The sequence below is a fragment of the Molossus molossus genome, unplaced genomic scaffold (assembly GCF_014108415.1).
Source record: "Molossus molossus isolate mMolMol1 unplaced genomic scaffold, mMolMol1.p scaffold_m16_p_10, whole genome shotgun sequence".
NCBI classification, from domain to species: Eukaryota; Metazoa; Chordata; class Mammalia; order Chiroptera; family Molossidae; genus Molossus; species Molossus molossus.
In genome coordinates this window covers 27288689-27308540 of record NW_023425345.1, presented here as the reverse complement: position 1 = coordinate 27308540, position 19852 = coordinate 27288689, and the positions used below count along the sequence as shown (strand labels likewise).

Sequence of the window (19852 nt, the reverse complement as noted above, 5' to 3'; positions counted from 1 at the left end):
ATCTCTAGTGCTTAGGTCAATGCCTGGCATAGAATATTGTTTTCTTATTTAAATAAACTGACTTGACTTTCTTTTGTTTGGTTTTGTTCTGAGGCCCTGTCACTAAACTCGGTCTTTTATCTCAGAAGTTGAAGGTCCCCCTAGAGCCAGCTGCAAAGTTCCCAAAGCTCTAGTAACACAGCAGCCCATTAAGTGCCCCAGTCAGTGCCCCAGTCGGTGCCCCAACACCAAGCCCAGGGCTTGGGTCAGGAGCAGAAGAAGGACAATGGGAGCCACACCATCCAGATGCCTGTTTCTGTTATTTCTCTTCACGTGCAAGCTGTCCCCAGATGTTGCTGCAGAAATTCAAGAATCCTCAGGTAAAAATATAAATAATAAATAAATAAAAATAATAAATACCAAAAACACTTGGGTGGCCATAAGGTGAAAGTGATAGGAGAAGGGACAGGAATAAGAGAACGAGGTAGTACTCTTCGTACTTTTCCTCTAAACCTAGGAAATGTATTAGGAAATGCTGGATAAACACCTGTATTGCCTAGCGGAGAGGAAGAAAGACTGGCATTATCCTTCAGAGAGCGGCCATAAGGTGGGGTCACCCTCTGTATGTTGGCAAAAGTAAACAAAGCGTTGGAATAACAATTGCACCCTTCGAGCCGCTTGGCTTTGGTGTGAAGAGAGGCAGAATAGATGCCCTTCTTATTCAGAGCTGCTGCTTCTCTGCTCGGTGCCTGGCACCTCCTGCTTCTCGCTCATTGTCTCTCTGCGTGTCTAGATGGCTCCGGTGCTCCCCAGGAAGCCGTGCAGCTCACGGATGTCCCAGCTGCCGTGAAATTCATTGCTGCTTCCGAGGTGGCTGTCATAGGCTTCTTCCAGGTTTGTCCAGACACCCCACTTACTCCCCCCAAAGAACCAGAAATGCTAGTCCTCAAAGGAGCCATGAGAGTCCCCAGCTGGCCAGATGACACTACATTAAAAGCCAAAGGGCTGAGAGTTTGCTTTCCCCTTTTTCATTCAAGAACTCTCCATTTTTAGACATTCCCGGTCTCTCAAGTATGTCTTTCTCAAAAGTTCTGAGGCTGCTGACTGGGTCTCCTCATCGATGGATGCTTTGCAACTTAAGTCAGAGTCTGATTGCGGAGTCAGGGGCCAGAGTAAACCCAGCTTCTATCATCCAGGCAATGCATTAGTCACAATGACCTCTGTCTAACGCCTTACCAAATAGATAGTCCCTCATTCTTCTATCTCTCTGTTTTTGCTGAATGTTGAAAATGGATGACATTGTATAGTTTGACGGTGTTAGCCTCCATCTTCCAGACTGACTGCCTGGATAAGGAAAGCAGACATAAATTAGAGCAGCACTCCAATATTTTTATCTTTCTCAGGAGGCAACATCTGGTGATTCTTGCAGCGGATCAAGCCCCTTCTCTCTCATGGCAGACCTTGTCAGTTTCCGTTCATTCATTCCAAGGCCCTCCATGCTGTGGGTTCTGTGTACACAGCTGGAAATAGCGGTGAGGAGAGGTGTAAGTTGGAGAGGAAGAGAAGAGAGCACGTTTTTCAGTGATGAGAGAGATGTGAGCTGTCGACAAAGACAGCCAGCCTCTGCAAGGCAGGGAGGAGCAAGAAAGTGGAACTGGAGGAGGTGCAATAACTTAAACAGCCACCAGAGGCCGATGTTTGATCTGTGAGCAATTTCATTTTAAGGAGCAGAATAAAAAAGGGGAAGCCTAGATTAACGATTGTTGGTAGGCTCCAATGAACTCCACACACCCTTTCAGATGAGCCAAGTACCAGCCCTGTGGCTCCATCTTCTTTTCTCTTTGCACATCTCCTTCAGCCCAAAGAGATGTCAGGGTAGAATGTGTGACTCCTGTTTATGACCTGGAGCTGCTGTGGACAATGGTCCTGTGACAACAGGGAAAATTATGTCGGTTTGCTATATAGTAAGACTGCACTCTGCTCAGAAGTGGTTTGCCTGGCCTGGGACCCAGAGTTGAAGCAACTCGTAAACAGTGTCTTTCATGGACAATACCTCAGGCTTGCACACAGTAGAAGGAAAACTTCTTTCACACCCTGCACAAACCTTTGTGAACAAAAGTTCTAAACTTCCATTTTTATTTCTTTCCTCTCCTTTTTCTGGCCCTTTTGATAACACTTTCTTATTTTTGCATTTCTCTTTGCATCCACAAATTGTTCCTAAAGCATTTACCTTCTCGGATATACCAGTGACAACACTGCACGATTTTGCAGGCCCCTGTGATTTGGAGGCCTCTCTTAGCTACTGATAAATTGCAAGTGCTATGGTAAGGCCAGACAGGAGTCTCGGGCTTAGCCATAATTTTGTAGTTACCAGTTAACATAATCAACTTGGAAACGAAATCAAGTTTCTGATTTCTGGTATGAATGAGCACATTTCAATTCCCTGTTCTGTTTCCATGTCTTTTTCTTCCAAAATAATCTCTGTGGGGTTTTCTTTCCCCTTGTTTTTAGGATTTAGAAATACCAGCAGTATCCGTATTCCATGGAGTGGTGCAAAAATTCCACGACGTGTCATTTGGAATCAGCACTGATTCCGAGGTTCAGGCACACTACAACATCACGGAGAACACCATTTCCCTCTTCCGTCTGGTAAGCTGGGTGGGCATCTCGAGCCTTCTCCTAGTTTTACTTACTTTAGGTTGTGAACTCACAAACTTGTGAGACTAGAAAGAAGTCTGTGTCTTTAACACTAACGATGATGCCAGCGTCAGGAACAACGATGACAGGGATGACGGCTCAACTCAAGCTTCCCAAACAGATGCTGTCATGAAATGGAAAGAGGTCTGGACTGAGAGGCAGGAGAGGGGATCTGTTGCTGACCAGCCATGTGACTTAGGCAGGTCACTTAACATTTCTTGACTCCAATTCTTTCATCTGTAAAATAAAATGGTTTGACCATATCAATTCTAAAATCTATTTGAGCTCCAAAATGTATATTTTTATCTCTTTGGGAGTTCACTTACATTGATACACATGTATTAAACAACTACTGTATATCTTATGCAAGATGTTAATAATAAAAACACCTTAAGTATATTCTCTTCTCTCATAGATCTTAAAATGAGTAGAGATTATAAACATAATATACAAGTATCTATAATACAAATAGCATCACTATGGGTAATGTATTATAAGTGCTCAAAGAATAAAAGCAGTGTAGGTATTCTGACCAAAATATTTATTAAAAAGACAACTGAACTGGGGTTTAAAGACTAGATAACTTTTGGACAAGACGAAAGAGAATTCATGGCCAAAATGGGAACAAAAATGTAACTTGGGAAACAGCGATCAGGACACTTTGGATCTCAAGGTACCTGCTTTGGGGAAATGACTGTAAGACAGAGAAGCTTGATTGAAATCATATTGTGGAGAAATTTGAATACCAGCTTGATGGGTTTTCACTAATTTGGTTGGCACAAAAAAGACCCTAAAGGCTTTAGATCAGAGGACTAACATGAATAGAAATGTATTTTAGCAACATGATTTTGGAGATGGATAGGATGGATTGCCAGGCAGAAAGACATAAGTGGAGAGAATTTTGCTAGGCTGGCAAACAGATCATGTACTCAGGATTTGTAGTAGAGAGATCACACACAAAGTGAAGAAAAGGCAGGTCCTGCAAAGATTAGATATCACAATGATGGAAAGGAGGCAAAGCTTAAAGGTAGGGTACCTAGGACTAGTGAGAGCCTATATGGAAATAAGGATTTGGGATGCTGTGGTTAGTTGCTGAGTTTCTATTATTGGTAGAGTATCAAAGTAAAGATGACCAGAGTTGGCCCTGGCTGGTTTGGCACAGCGGTTAGAGCATCGGCCCGCGGACCAGAGACTCCCAGGTTTGGTTCCCACTGGGGGTGCATGCCTCAGTTGCAGTTGTCCTCGGCCCCGGTTGGGGTCATGTGGGTGGCAGCCACTGTGTGTCTCTCTGGCATCGATGTTTCTCTCTCTCTCTTCCTCCCTCTATCCCTCCTGCTCTATCTTAGGATAAATGAGAAAAAAAATGTCCTCGGGTGGGGATTTAAAAAAAAAAAAGATGACCAGAGTCCACTGGAAATGAAAAATTGAGCAAAAGATAGTTTCAAGATTTCTGGATTGAATGTCCTTCCCCTCTAGCCTCTATCCTCTCTCTCTTTCACTTCTCACCCAAACCTTTGTTACATGTATTTTGTACTCGGTGTCTCCAACTTTCTTTAACTCTTAAATACACTGCTATCTAGTTTATCCCCTGCACTACATTAAAACTGCTTTCATCTAGCCCTGGTTGGTGTGGTTCAGTTGGTTGGACATTATCCTGTGCACCGAAAGGTTGCCAGTTCTATTCCCGGTCAGGGCACGTGCCTGGGTTGTGGTTGCTGGCTTGATCCCCACTAGGGGGCGTACAGGAGGCAGCTGATTGATGTTACACTCTCACATCAATGTTTCTATCTCTTTCTCCCTTTCTTTCTCTCTAAAAATCAATAAACTATTCTTTAAAAAAAAAAAAAAAAAATTCATCCAGGTCAGCACATTCCCATATTTCCAAATCTAATGAACACCTTTAAGTCCTATTATACCGAACATCTCTGCCATATTTGACACATTAACCACTTTTTTCTCTTTAATCTCTCTTTCCTTGACTTCTCCTGGTATTCTTCTTTTTCTTCCTCTCCTTGAGACCTTCTCTTCCTCTAACTACACTGCTGCCTGACCCAATGCTCTTTCCAGTGTAGGTTATAGAATCCAAGCTTCATAGAAGCAGAGACTGTTTAGTTCATTACTTCAGCCACAGAGCCTAAAGTCATGCCTACCATGTATCAGGTGACCATTAAGTGTTCATTAAATATGTGGATGAATCAATGAATGAATGTGTAATCCTCAGGTAATATAATTTTTTTCTCGCATTTGACTATTAAATGTTTGCTGAGGGTTTGGAATGTTTTATCTCTAGCCAGGACATCTATCATAATTCAAATGCTGGCTGGTTAAATATACTCGTAAGCACTGCCATCTTAACGTGTTCAAAACTGAATATATCGCCTTCGCCTTCTGAATCACGGTCTTCCCTCTAAAATACTTTTTTATTGAATGGCTATGGTCCTTCAGTCTCTCATTTTTTCTGACTGTACTTCCTGTCTTACTGAGCCTGTATTCTTTTTCCCTGTCTGCTTCCTTCTTCCTTTAGACTTTTAGCATCTTTGGCACAGACAATCCCTAGCTTCTTGATCTTCCTTTATTACTTTAAAAGTAATTTTCCAAATTGGTATCACAATGATGAATTTAGAATGGCAATTTGACCATGCCACTTCTTTCTTAAAATTTTTTAAATATTTCCCATTTCTTACAAGGTAAAAAAATCAAGACTTTGAAACATATAGTCTTTTGTGACCTAGCCACTATCTGCTTCTCTATTCCCTCTTCCAGCACATTCCCACCCTGAGCTTTACCCTCTTAACACCCAACTATACACAGTATGATGATACAGTTCCACTGCTTCACACAGGCTAGTCCTCTGCCTGGAATCCCACTGCCCAGGTGTTCCCCCTCCCTGGGCCTTACCCTCACATTCCAGTGCATCGGTCAGGCATCTTATCCTTCAGAAACCTCCCTGGAATCTCCAGATTGGCCTAACTATTCCTCCAGATTTTCATACCTCTGCTTCCATTTACCACTTCACAGTGTAGGTCATGTGTTTCTGTGTCTGTCTCGTCTTTTCCCTCACTCTTCAAGGGCAAAAACAATGACATTCATTTTTCCACTCCAAAGGTCTACAATATGTCTTTAGTACCCAGAAGACTCTCACAAAGTATTTGAGGAACTAACTCACCTCCAAAAATCTGTCTGCAGGTGCGTGAGTACCTTCAGCAGCCCTTTCCCCACCTGGAAGCAGGTGTAGGTTTGCATTTTCACCATTGTGACAAAGGGTTGGATCAAGCTCTTCCGTGAAAAGCTTTGGTAAGAAAGACACGTAAGGTTAGGTTAATGCCCCTCATGTTGCAGTCCAACCATTGGTAGTAAACCCTTCAATACAAAAATTCTAATCAGCTACGGCTCCATAAATACTTCTTTCCTGGTTTATGGTTTATAGATCTTGTGAAGGCCTGACTTTAAAGTCTTAGTGCTACCAAGATACGCACGTGGGGAAGAAAAACAAGTGCTGTTGCTTCCAATGTCGCTACAGGCTTTACAACCTCTAAAGGGGTTGTAACTTTGCTTACAATTTTTTTCTTTATAAAGTCCTGATGATGACTTCCCAGAGCTGTTTGCTCTTCTTTAGCGTCTGTTTTTTGTTTACCACTAGTGACAGACCTGCTCTGAATGAACTCTGGGGACCTCTGCGCACAGGATTATTTTGTACCATACCAAAAACAAACACTGGCTCTTGCCCTACTCCATTTGCAGGTCTGGGAGGGGTTCAACTGATGCCATTCCAGCTTTTAGATAAACACTTTTTTCTCAGTTCACACTTTCAAAGTTGAGTCCATATTTTAGTAGAACTATTATTCAGGAGTTTGAGATACCTTTTAAAAAGAGAGAGAGAGTATCAACCGAAACTATTCTTTACATTGGGAAACGTGAGCTGGTACAAGCTTTTTGGTACCTCCTTTCATCTTAGATTTGGACGTTGTTTCAGGGCCTGCTTCATGATAGGCATTCCATTGTCCTGCCATTTAATTCTCACAAGGATCAAATGAAATAATTATTGTTACCCCTGCGTTATCAATAAGGAAAACAAGGGGTATCAATATTGATACCCCTGCGTTATCAATGAGGTTGATTCAGTTGTCCAACGTCTCACAACTGTAACGCGACAGACACATGGTCTATACTCTGTACTGCTCACTTCAGAGCATGACTTTTCCTGACACGACAGCAACTTTCCAAAGCACTGTTCCTGAAGAAAACCTTTCTTTTTATTCCTAGATTCTACCTACTCTCATGCCCCTCATCCTAAAGCCTGCTTTTTTTATCCACTCTCTCTAAACCATTTCCAGATCTCATTGGCACTGCTGATCAACCCCAGGGTGATTGGTCAAGATTTAATCCAGACACTATTTATTTTGTCAAGAAAATTTCAGAATTTAGACAGATAGAATTTTCAACTGTAAGAAAATATGTAGAGATAAACTAAATGAGTGAAAACATAATAAGACTATAATGGTTAATATGACTGGATGCTTGAAATGCCGGGGCCTAAAAATGACAGACCAGCAAATGCTATCTGTATTCGTGGAATGCATCACTGTCCGGAAATAGTACAAGCTGATTATGTAAATATCATCAGGAAAAATATATGTGAAATAGAACAATAGGAAGTCGTGAATGACAGCTTGTTTGTTACGGATGGCAGCGCGTCTTGTGTGAGTGGGCCTGCAGAGAGACCCTTCCCATTCGTCAAAAGAACACTTATTGTCCAAACAGAGACGTAGTCCTGGGCTGAATAAGCCATGAACCTGTCCCAAAATGGAATTTCAGATATTATTTTAACATTTAACCTGCTTTGGGTTTTCTCAATCACTTCTATTTAAAAAATAAAATAAAATATTAGTCTAACTTTGTTCCGTTGGGATAGTAATGAAAATATAGCAGAGACATTCTGTTATTCCCTTTACAATTATTTGTTGGATACTTGTAAGAAATGCACTTTGCCAAATAATCAGATAGAACTAGTAGCTAAGCAGCTTATAAAAAGAAACCCAGGAACACAAGGGCATTTGTTTAACAAATGACTTCTCAGTACTATACAAGATATTTAATACTATAACTGTGGTGTAAACTAAGATGACCTTAATGCATTTTATGAAAAACTGGGTTAACTAGAGAAATACATAGGAATTGAAAGGAATTTTGCTGACGTACTAATTGACAGAAAAGGAATGACTAAATCTGTTGGTATGATATAAGTAGTGTCTAAAATATAATTCATTTCAGGTACTCTTGGGGAAACTCAAAATTATATTTTAAGGTGGAAAACCTTCTGGTGTACTGTTTCTGTTTTTCTTCTGGTGTCTCTTCACTTGGAAAGAAAAATAATATGATATCTCCAGTTAAAGTCTTTCCAAAAAATGAAAAAATACATAAAAATTTTTTTCTTAACTCTTAGTTCCAGGGTCAGATTTTTCTTTCAAGCGCATTATGCAAATAACTCCCTTTACAGAAGGGAGATTTCCTGTTCAAATGTTGTTTCCAGGAGCCATACACAGGAAGGCTCCGGAGTTTACTAGTTGAAGAAATAATGAAATAAGCCGGAGTGTTTCCTTAAAAGAAGTGCTACAAAGTGGATAGACTTCAAGGTGATTTTTATTAGAGCTCTTTGCTTCTTGGAGAATGTTATCACTTAATATCTTCTGCTTCCAATATACTGCGACCAGCAGGTCCAGCAATACCTAATGTAACTGGCGCTTCCTGTTTTCCTGTTCTGGGAAATGTGAGGGACTGACTGGAAAGAGAGCTGGGGGAGGGGTCCTGGCCCAGAGCACAGCGATGGCAGCTGTCAGAAGGGCAGGCACCAGGTTCCTAGAAAAATATTCAGGAAGTACTTAGACACGTTATGTATTAAAAGACTCCGACTGTGGTTATAATAATGATGATTTCGATGGTTGCAGTTAGCAAACACTTAAGTATGGAATAGACATGCCAGTTGGTAAACCAAGTCGTAAGCAGCAAAGATCTATACGTGCTTATTTTATTCCTCTCGTCACTCTTATGGACTTGGGAGGGAGATTTGGTAGGAGAGTGGGCAAGGACTTCACCTAAGAAAACCTTTTCTCTTGCTTTTATACTCTGCCCCAAGCTTTCTACTCAGAACTTTGTAAATTTTAAAACAATTAAAATCTCCTTTGGTTTTGATGAATTTTTTTCAAAATTCTTTTTTGAAACGTGAATATTTTCTGCACCTCAGCATTTATTTGATACATTTGAGTTGTGAAAACGGTCATAAAATAAAGTGATTAAAATACAGATTTTTAAACTGTTGTTGCACCTTTTTAGTTAAATAAATAGAATAAGAATTAAAAATTAAATAAAATATGAAGAAACTAAAAAAAAAAAATAACAGTTGCAAAGATAGGAAGGAAAGATCTCTTACACCTTTCATAAAATTAAATTAAGTAATTAAATTGCTATTTGAGTGAATGTCAGCATGCCTGTGCCTCAGCACCTAACATATACAAGGCGTACAACAAATAATTCATAAACAAATGGATTTTAAAAGAATGACTAGACACACCGAGAATTAATAAAATTAACCAAGAAGAGTGCATTGAGCTTCTTGGAGGTCCATATTGTTTTTAATTAACCCAATGGGAGACCATCTTGAACAAAAGAAGTGAAACATAGACAATGGAGTCATTGTAGGGTTGACAATAAAGAACAATCTTGGACTCATGCTGTTTATTGACTTAAATTTCCTTCTGCCTAAACTCCCTCATTCAGAAACTAAAAGGGTACTTACCTTTGACTTTGCTGGGTAGAATGGGAGAGTGTGTCTTGAGATAAAGGATGATTCTGATCCTTGACAAGATATGATTGGGTACAACCTATATAATATAATAGATGTAAGAAACAGAGGTTAAAGAGATTCCAAAGGTAGGTGGTGGCTCAAGGATCTCAAAAGTGATCCAAACTATTTTAGGAAACAAAATTGTTCAGGACCTGGCCCTGATCATTTGTACTTGTAGACGTAGTTGCTATGTCTGATGGAAGCACTACCTTGTGTTTTTATGGGCATGAATAGACTGGGGGAAATGAATGAGAAAATCTGGGAACAGTGATTGGCCATATGAAGCCCTATCTTTTAATATATCTGAGTATGGTGGAAAGGTAGTTCTAAAATGTAAATCTGAGATAATAAATAAGGCATCCCTTCTACCAAAGGCAATTTTTTAAAAAGCTAGACCCAAAAACCTCTACCCAAAAAATGCGGGTTTTAAAGAATTATCAAGAGAGGAGAAAATGTCTAGACTAAGATCTAGAAAATGGAAACCTAAAAGGTAAACCCTATATTGTGGGTGCTTTTCATCTGGGAGGCTTTTGCAAGTTCCAGAAGCAGCAGCCAAGAGGTTGAGAGTTTTATTAGCATTTTTAAGACCCTCAAAAAAGCCAGAAAAGTTGATGTTGAAGTCCACAGCCCAGAAGACAAAGTAGGAAGTAAATCTAGTAATATACCCTTTGCTCCACTTTAGACCCTAAAGAACAATTAGAACAAGAGACTAAAACCAAGGAAGAACCAAGGGATGCAGCACAGATTCAAGTTATATCAACTCTTGAAATTATATTAGAATTATCATATATGAATATAAAAATATACACACACACAGACAATTGCAGACATATATAATTATGCATATTATTACATATAATCCTTAACCATACCTGATTCTCAAAGAAAATAGCTGATTCTCAAAGAAAATTGGAAAGGTCTTAAATCAGAGAAAATAAATTATCCGCAAAGTAATCTCAAAGGGGCAATATTAAGGTTCACAAATGACTTCTCAAAAGAAAGAATGAAATGCAGAATATAAAGAATTGTATCTTGCAAAAACTGGGGGGAGAAACTGTCAACTTAAAATTCTACCCCCAGCTAAAATAGCCTTTAAAATTAAAGGTGAACTAAAGATATATTTTTTAATCCTCACCTTTTCCATTTATCCTCAGATAGAATGGGAGGGAGAGAGATAGAAAGAAACCTCACGTGAGAGACAGAGAGACATCGACTGGTTGCTTCCCACGTGACTTCGATCAGGGCTGGGGATGAACTGCAACAAGGTACGTGTCCTTGACCAGAATCAAACCCGAGACTCTTTGGTCCATGGACCAATGCTCTAACCACTGAACCAAACCAGCCAGGGCAAACTAAAGATATTTGAAACAACCAAACTGAGAGAATATGTGTAAAATATAAAGATAAGAGGATAGAGATATACTATGCAAACACTTCCAAATGAAACCTGGAATAAGTATATTAATATTGGACAAAGTAGTCTTTGAGGCAACAAGCATCCTTAGACATAAAGAATAAAGAATGAGGTGTCACCTCACACCTGTCAGAATGGCCGCCATCAACAAATCATCAAACAACAAGTGTTGGTGAGGATGTGGAGAAAAGGGGACTCTAATACATGCTGGTGGGAATGCAGACTGGTGCAACCACTATGGAAAACAATACGGTGTTACCTCAAAAAATTAAAAAGTGATCTGCCATATAACTCAGTGATCCCACTTCTAGGAATATACCCTAAGAAGCCTGAAACACCAATCAGAAAGAATATTTGTACCCCCGTGTTCATAGCAGCACTATTTACAATTGCTAAGATCTGAAAACAGCCCAAGTGTCCATCAGTAGACGAATGGATAACAAAGCTGTAGTATATATACACAATGGAGTACTATGCAGCTGTAAGAAAGAAAGATCTCTTATCCTTTGAGACGACATGGAGGGACCTGGAAAGTATTATCCTAAATAAAACAAGCCAAGCAGGAAAAGACAAATACCACATGATCTCACTTATTTGTGGAATATAATGAACATAACAGTCTAAAAAATAGGTTAGACTCAGAGATGTGGAAGTAGGGTACAGACTGACAACCCCCAGAGGTGGGGTTTCTGGGGGGAGGGAAGAGATAAACCACAGAACTTATATGCATGTACGCATAACCAATGGACACGGACAACAAAGCCAGGGACAGGGTGGCGGGGATGGGGAGGAGGGTGTCAATGGGGGTGAAAAGGAGAAATCTGTAACAAAAATAAAATAAAATAAAGGTGAAAAAAAAGAATAAAGAATGACTTTTCATAATGATAAAGTTTAAATTTTCCCAGAAGATTTAAGATTCTAAATTTGCACTTATGTAATGCATCACCCGATAATATAGAGAGAGAATAACTGGCAGAATTGTAAGAAAAATGGTTAAATGTACAATCAGAGTGAGAGATTTTTAACATTCTTTTCTGATAGAATTAACTGATTTTTAAAAATCAGTAAGAGTGGAGATCATTTGAACTATAAAATTGACTGTGTGACCACATGTGCATATACAGAATATTACATCCAAAAACTGTAGAATATACACAATATTAAAGGCACATATAACATATATAGAAGTTGACAAAAGATATAAAATATAAAACTTAAGCTAGAAATTGATAACAAGAAAATAACCAGAAAATCTTACTTTAAAATTTAAAACTACACTTCTAAATCACCAATAGTTTAGAGAAGGGATAAGAACAGAAATTTAAAAATATTTTGAGCTGAATGATAAGATAATTTATATATAAAATTTAAGGATGCATTTATAGCCTTCTAAGGGAGCTATCTGCTCCTGAAAGCATTTCTGTTCTTCCTCGGATGGCATATGGGCCTATAATGCCCCTGTGGTGACACTTGCTACATTCTGTGGGACATGTCTGTTCACTCTGTATCCCACAGGACAGTGTGCTCTTCCAGGGCAGGTAACATTTCCTATTTACCTTTCTGCATTTGGAGCTGTAGTCAGGGCCTGACACATGGTAGATAGTCCAGAAACATTTGTCAATGAATGAATAGAGACAGAACAGTGACAATTTTTATTATTTTTGTGTTACCCAGGTGGATAACGAACAACTGAATTTAGGGACAGAAGACATCGAAAGCATTGATGACAGCAAATTAAGCCGTTTCATTGAGATCAACAGTCTCCGCTTCGTGACAGAGTACAACCCCGTGGTAAACAATAGGCCCTGAGTCCCTGTGTCAGGGGAGGTGCTTGTCTCCACAGCAGAGGTCTTTTCCTCCAGGAGTGCTGATACTTTGACCAATAATATCTGCAACAAACTGAACAACTAGTTGTTTATGTTGTCACCCTTGCTACACCTATAAGGTTGAGAGACTTGTCCCTTTTCAACAAAGACATAAACAGAATCAAAAAAGTTGAATGACCTATCACAGGACTAATAAGAAAAGAGAGCATGATGCAATCAAGGTGACTGATTCAAAAACCTCTGAGTTTTGCTGCCTGAGAGTGTTCCATGAAGGCAACTCTGATCACACTCCTCAACGGGATTGCAATCTATGTGGAAGGCCCCCTTTCCCCTAAAGTATCAGGAAGCAATACCTTTGGGAAGTGCAATAAAATAAATTAAGAGACAAAAAATTTCTTTAAAAATAGAGCGTACTGATAACATATTTGGATGTCACCGTTATGTAAAATTTCTATAAAAGTTTTGATGCACTTCTGCCCATTTTTTGTGCCTACCTCCTGGTGGACCAGTAACTAACAGTTCCAGGTCTGGCACCACCTCCTGCACATACCTAGACCCTCATGTGTTTGAGGGTACCTAGACTCTCAGGGACTCAGCTTTCTTTCTAGATTTGTTTTCTTTTAGTTTTGCATGCTGTATGTAGGCTGGGTAAAAGTATAGGTCTATTACCTGTCCTGATAATATTCTGGCCGTCTAACACTCTACCGCTTATAGAATTACCTTACACAACCTGACCTTTATTTTCTTTGACAGAGATCATAGAGTGATGGAGTATTAATTTCTAGTGATCTACATCAGCTCAGAATTGCTGTGCATTCTCTGATAACAGTATTCTACATGCGTGTCATGATTTTTAGAAATTACAATACCCTTTCCCACCCTGTTCTCACTTATGATTATTTGAGGTAGAAGGGAGGGAATTATTATGCCCATTTTATAGAAGAGAACATTCAAAATCCAGGTGACTTATTCAAGATCACACAGTAAGCAAAAAAGGCCTAATTCAAGGCAGAATATTTAACTCATGATGCGTTAATCCATATTGTCTATTTCCATTTTCCAGCTCAGGAAAGGGGAGTTCAGAAAAGTGAAGTAATTTCCTCAAAGCCATATGACTAACAATTTGAGCTTCAGAAACAGCCCTCTGCACTTGTCCCTGCTTTTTTCATGACTGGTCTGTCTGACTGAAGCCTGTGGTTTTTCCATTGCCCTACACAGCCTTCAACAGAAAACACCCCTTTTCCTGTTGACTAAATTCCTGTCCACCTCTCACACCATGTTTGTCTCCGTGGAGTGGTGACTCCATTTCCACTTTTGCTAAGATTTCAGACACATACACCCTGGGGGTGCTGGCAGCAATAATTGAAAAGGCACTTTTCTCCTAGACCATCATGATTCTCATCATTGTGTCTATAGCTCTTCCAGGAGTGCACGTAGAACCAGAAAAACGTATTTTATGATCCCTGAGTTCATGGCCTCAGGTTCCTGGAGTTCTGCAGGCTAAGGCAGGGGCAGAGACTGAACTTCCTGAGTTCTTATGCCCGGGCCAGCTCTTATTGTAGAGAACAATAACATATTTTTTTAAGTTGCACTTTAATAGTGAAGGCAAACCACATCAAGAAGAAATTAAATAAGAATTTCTTTAGATAAGCAAGTTTAAATTTTACTGTAACTTCTTCATTTCCCAAAAGTAGTACTTTTCTCATTTAGAGACCTGCCCACACTGCATAGCTATTTCTCGGCTGCTTCTGGTGCAGAGATTGGCACCAGTAGCAACTGGGCAGAACTCACAGCCATGTGTCTGGCCTTCTCTGCACTTTAATGCACACACTCAATCCTTGGCTTCAAGGTGAATTATCAGGCTGTGTTTTAAGATTAAACTAATCACTTCTGATATGTCTAATCCCTTCTGCTAAGACAACAGCACCTTTAACTACTTAGCTTTGATTTATTGACTCTTCTCAAGAATTACCCCCCATGTCTGCTCTGGGGGGGTAAATGCTGCTCTAAATTTAAGTAGCAGAATCTAATCAAACAAGAGACAATTATTTAATACCTGGTCTCCGAAATTTAAAATCTAAGAACTAGTTTTGAACGATAGGGAGAAATTTTGGGGAAAGAACCTATTGGGACCCTCTTGCCTATGTGTTGGCCAAGAGAGCTAGAGAATCTGTACAGAGCAATGTGTAGCTTCCAGAAAAATCCTACCTAGTTGCTCCCCTTCCTACCATCCTGGGACTCTGCCCAGTGGTTCATTAACCCCCATATTCTCTCTCCCTGCGTGTGCTGGTTTCATAGCAATGCTTTCTGTTTTTTAAAGGGAGAGGTGGAATGGAATGGGACTTATTTAAATAAAGACACTTGTAATACTATTTCAGGAAAGTGAAATGAAGGGACCCGGTGCCCGGGTTTCACTCTCTCCTCTCCTCACTGGCTCATGCTATCCCACCCACCTCTATCACTGACAGCTTCATAGGAAATCAGGAAAAAGGGCCACCGCTTCTGGTCTCCGGAAGAACTTATCATATGGCTGACCTGAAGTAGACTGCTTCAACCACACTGCGCGCAGAGCTGCTTCAGAGGTGGTTTTGCACTCAGCTGTGTATGAGGTAGTGCATCTTGATGGTTCAGAGCACAGACTCTGGAGCCAGACAGCTTGGTATTAATCCCAGTCCACCGTTTATGTGACTTTGGGAGTTCTTGCCTCAATTTTCTCATTTATAAAACTGTGACTTAGAGGATTAAATTAGTTGTTATACATAGAGACCTGAAAACAGTGCCCAGCAAACAGTGGACACTCAAAAGTATGCACTACTAATATGTAGTCAAAGTGACAAGTATATTACATGGTGTATTTGTTGTCTATGGATACATAACAGATTGTCCCAATTTGGCAGCTTAAAACCGGTAATAATTGATTACACATATTTTCTGTGGGTCAACAGTCTTGGAGTGGTTAGACTAGATGCTTCTGATCTGGGCATCTTGTGAGGGTACAGTCACTGGTCAGGGAGGCAATGGCATCTGAAGGTGTGACTGGGGCTGGAGGATCTGCTTCCAAAGATGGCTCAGTCACCTGACCGGCAAGTCAATGATGGCTGTTAATAGGAGGTCTTATTCCCTTGCCATGTGAATTTCTCCAACATTGGGGCTGACTTTCCCCATAATGAGTGATATAAGAGAGAGCAAAGCAAAAACTATGATGTCTTTTATGACTTAACTTTGGAAGTCACACTCCATCGTCTCTGTAATATCTCACTGGTTACCCCGCTCAGCCCTATTCAGTGTTAGGGAAAGGGGTCAACACGGTTGCATGAGAACCAGAGGGTGAGCCTTCCTGATAAGCATCTTCGAGGCTAGTTACCATTTGTGCTGTAGATTAACAACTCTCATTTATATTGCAGTCTACCTAGTCACTAATGGGTTTTGTTTTCCTCCCTCTCTCTTTTATTCTACTAAAATACATTTCAATTTGCCAGACTGTGATTGGCCTATTTAACAGCATGGTTCAGATTCATCTTCTCCTAATGATGAACAAGGCCTCCCCAGAGTATGAAGAAAGCATGCACAGATACCAGAAGGCAGCTAAGCTCTTCCAGGGGAAGGTAAGTCTGGTATGTGAGACACCTTTTTGAAAACTCAGCACCAGAGCAGTACAAAAGGGGAGGTGGAGCTAGGGCAGTGAGATTAATAAGGAAAACTAGTTTGGTTAAGAGATTAAAGTAAGAACTGGGACATAATAAATCACATTACTCTGATTTAAAAGTAAAGATGTTGTTTTTTGTACTTTTTAAGACTTGTATAATTACATCTTCCATTACTGGTAACGTCTGTTGCTTTTTTCCTACATTGAGAAGTGAAGACAAAACAGAGACTCAAAGATATGGAAAATAAAAATCACCTATTTCATACCTTTTTTTTTTTTTTTTATTTCTGCCATAATCTGTTAAAGTTTTAGACCTCAGTGCTTATTTTCTATATCAAACAGTATCACATACCTGGTACCTAATGAATGTTCAGTACCTGGTGCCTAATGGACAATAAGTATATATTTCTTCCCCTTCCCTACCTTGTACAGTTCAGCTTTATATCACTTACCAGTAAACAACTTCAAGGTCACTGCATTGAGCTAAATGACCTGTTCAATGATAAGAACTGTCTGATGATAAAATAAACTGAACTTCTGGTGGTTGTTTCCATAACACTGTAAATTTCAGTGTTGCTAAATATAAATAATCCTCTAACCAAAATAGTATAAATAAGATTTCTACTTTAGGTGGAAGGTTTGATTTAATAATATAAAATAGTTAACATTTGTCAAGCACCTACTTTATGCCAAAAATGTCTTAGAAATACTAAATGCGTCCTCTCATTTAATCTCCCCCCAAAAAAGCCCATTTTGCCCATGAGAGCATTGAGTCTCAGAGAGGCTGAGTAATGTGCTCAAAGTCACACAGATAAAAAGTACCAGAAGCAAAATTTTAAAATTATTCTCCACTTCTAACCATTAGGCTCTACTTAATCACTAAAATTCATCACTAAAGTCTCTTCCAATTCTGTGTTCTTAAAATTAAACCAAACCAATCAAAGGGATAAAAATACCCAAGCAATACAAAGCAAGAGCAAATGCATTCTGATTCCACTGAGATTTAAATTACGTGGCACAAACTATAAATTCAGTCAGAGTAAACTGCCACAATTACGAGGTGTCATTTTCTCCCCGGAATCTCAGATAGACCTTCTCTTTCGAACTTCTCCAACTGCAGGTTCTTTTTATTCTGGTGGACAGTGGTGTAAAGGAAAATGGGAAGGTGATATCATTTTTCAAACTAAAGAAGTCTGAACTGCCTGCTTTGGCCATTTACCGGACTCTAGATGAGGAGTGGGATACACTGACCACGGCAGAAGTTTCAATAGAGCTCGTGCAGAACTTCTGTGATGGATTCCTAGGCGGGAAAAGGCTGGTGAGTGTGAGACTACAGGGAAGGCAAGTTGAGCTTTCTTCCTATGTCTCTAATATTCCTATTGAATAAAAACTCTTTGGACTCCACTGGGGTCAATTAAGAGCAAAGGTATATGAGGACACAGTAGACAAAGTCAGGATGCTCTTTAGGATATAGTCATGTGAATAGAACTACAAAAGAATTTGGGGGAAAGTCTTGCCTATTCAAAGGTGCTGAATTTTGGATTTCACCATTCTCTGAACAATATTAATGGGAAACAAATCAAATCCCATATAAAGAGTTCATGAGATCCTGGCCAGTGCTGCTCAGTGGTTGAGCATCGACTCATTCACCAAGAGGTCACCAATTTGATTCCCAGTCAGGACACATGCCCAGGTTGTGGGCCAAATCCCCAGTGGGGGGCATGCAGGAGGCAGCCAATCGATGTTCTCTCTCATCAATGTTTCTATCTGTCTCTCCCTCTCCCTTCCTCTCTCTCTAAAAAAATCAATAAAGAAGAAAAAAATTTTAAAGGAGTTTATGAGATAAAAATTGCAGGTAGATTTAAGGCTTCCAGGAGTAACTAAATAGCTAAATTTTCTAATCCTAGAGCTCAAAAATAAGAGTGGACTCCAGATCTAAATATCTTGTCATGGTGTTTTTCAGAGAGAAAATCATGAATCAGAAGAAAAGACTCATAAGGTGGAACTCTGATTTCTCTGTGCTACTTCTGCATAACACCAAGTATCTACTTTCTGCTGAATAAAGAAGGGCAACTCAAACCACAGAGACACCAAAGAACAAAATCATCAGGCCCTCACACACACACACAGAGCTCCATTTTATTCTTTAAATTCTCATGTATTCTCCTTGTCCTTTCTCTTAATTTGCCTCTATTCTCTCACTGCCCATTCATTTTTCTCTTATGCATCCATATCATGTAGGCCATATGCTGTAGTACCACTATGATGCCACTGGATGGAGGCTTTAAGAGAAATACTGTAAAACCACTATGAAGAAGGGACATGACTCGAAGGGAATTGCTCTGACTTGCCATTTAATGTTGAATTTGGACACTGCACATGACTTAAACAGTTTCTTCTCTGTCAGGGTTACCGAAGAGTTGAAACTCTATTTTCCTCATAAGCACATGTCCCCCTCTTTCACTCTGGGCCAAGAACAAAAGGACGGTTTTAAACACCTTTGTGGAATTGTCTTTTTGCCAGAAGTCAAATGATGTTCCCAAGGTTCTGAACTCAGCAGAAACAGACCCTGTAAAACCTCTATGCTTGTTTGGCGTTCCTAACTCCCCCATGTAAATCAACAATCACATGATAAATAAAAGGCAATAATGTTATAGGAGAAGACTGGCATCTCTTTGCAAACCTTTGTAAATACCCAGCTGCCCAACTGAGCAGTAGGTACCTCACCCTTCAGTACCACTGTTTAGTGTCAGGCTATGAGCCACTAATGTGTTATTGCTCACTCTGTGGGTGGGATGGGAGGTGGGTAGAGACCATCTGCATGAGGATTACTACAAATATAGCCAAATTGCTCAGAACTGAATCAGGTAACAGGTTGGGGAAGGGGTAGGAGGAGCAGGTCACTTGGCCCTGGGGCAGGTTAGTGCTGACTAAGCATGGATTATTGCAGGTCAGGTGTGCAATCCAGCCCATGTGGGAGGGAGAGTTTGGCCAAGTGTCTCTGGCTCACAGGCTGTTACTGTCAACACACAGATGCTACATTGTTCCCAGGAGGCCCTTGGCTCAGAAGAAAAGTACCTAAGTGCTCAAGAGCTGAAAAACCACACTATACACCAGAGGACTGGTCCAAGTGAGAAACAGAGAGTGAAAGACTTAGTTGTTCCTTTCGGCCTCTGAGCTGGGAGTCAGCAGCTGGCAAGGACACTGTGAATGCAGCTGTGTTCGGCACGCCTCTCAGCAACATGAGATTCTGAGCAGGCCGTCCAGTCTATCCACAGGGCTGCAGAAAACCTCCCAAACAGTCTCTTGCTTGAGGCTGAAAAATACTCCAAGGATAGATACATCCCAGAAGCCTCCCTTTGATCCAGTAAACCAGAGCTCTTGACATTTACAGTCAGCGATTCTTCCTGATACCCAGCTGAGGTCCCCCAGGCACAGAGGTTTGTTTC

General features: G+C 40.1%; 1 protein-coding gene across 2 annotated transcripts; it reads left to right on the top strand.

The window, feature by feature from the left end:
• Positions 1-206: 206 nt before the first annotated feature.
• On the top strand, positions 207-18562 carry ERP27 (endoplasmic reticulum protein 27). Of its 2 annotated transcripts, XM_036251610.1 has the most exons (7): positions 207-359; positions 773-873; positions 2491-2628; positions 12606-12722; positions 16237-16362; positions 17524-17721; positions 18367-18562. In XM_036251610.1, exons 1-7 carry the CDS (start codon positions 266-268, stop codon positions 18412-18414), a joined length of 822 nt encoding a protein of 273 aa, XP_036107503.1. In that variant the 5' UTR covers positions 207-265; the 3' UTR covers positions 18415-18562. The 2 variants fall into 2 exon arrangements, with proteins under 2 accessions (XP_036107503.1, XP_036107502.1); XM_036251609.1 differs by lacking the exon at positions 18367-18562 and having other exon boundaries at positions 17524-18028.
• The last annotated feature ends 1290 nt before the right edge of the window (positions 18563-19852 follow it).

Excerpts from the sequence above, each read along its gene's own strand:
- ERP27 (XM_036251609.1), top strand. The coding sequence starts at position 266 with ATGGGAGCCACACCATCCAGATGCCTGTTTCTGTTATTTCTCTTCACG. Across the intron at positions 874-2,490 it reads CTGTCATAGGCTTCTTCCAG|GATTTAGAAATACCAGCAGT; the intron begins GTTTGTCCAGAC and ends CCTTGTTTTTAG. Across the intron at positions 2,629-12,605 it reads CCATTTCCCTCTTCCGTCTG|GTGGATAACGAACAACTGAA; the intron begins GTAAGCTGGGTG and ends TGTGTTACCCAG.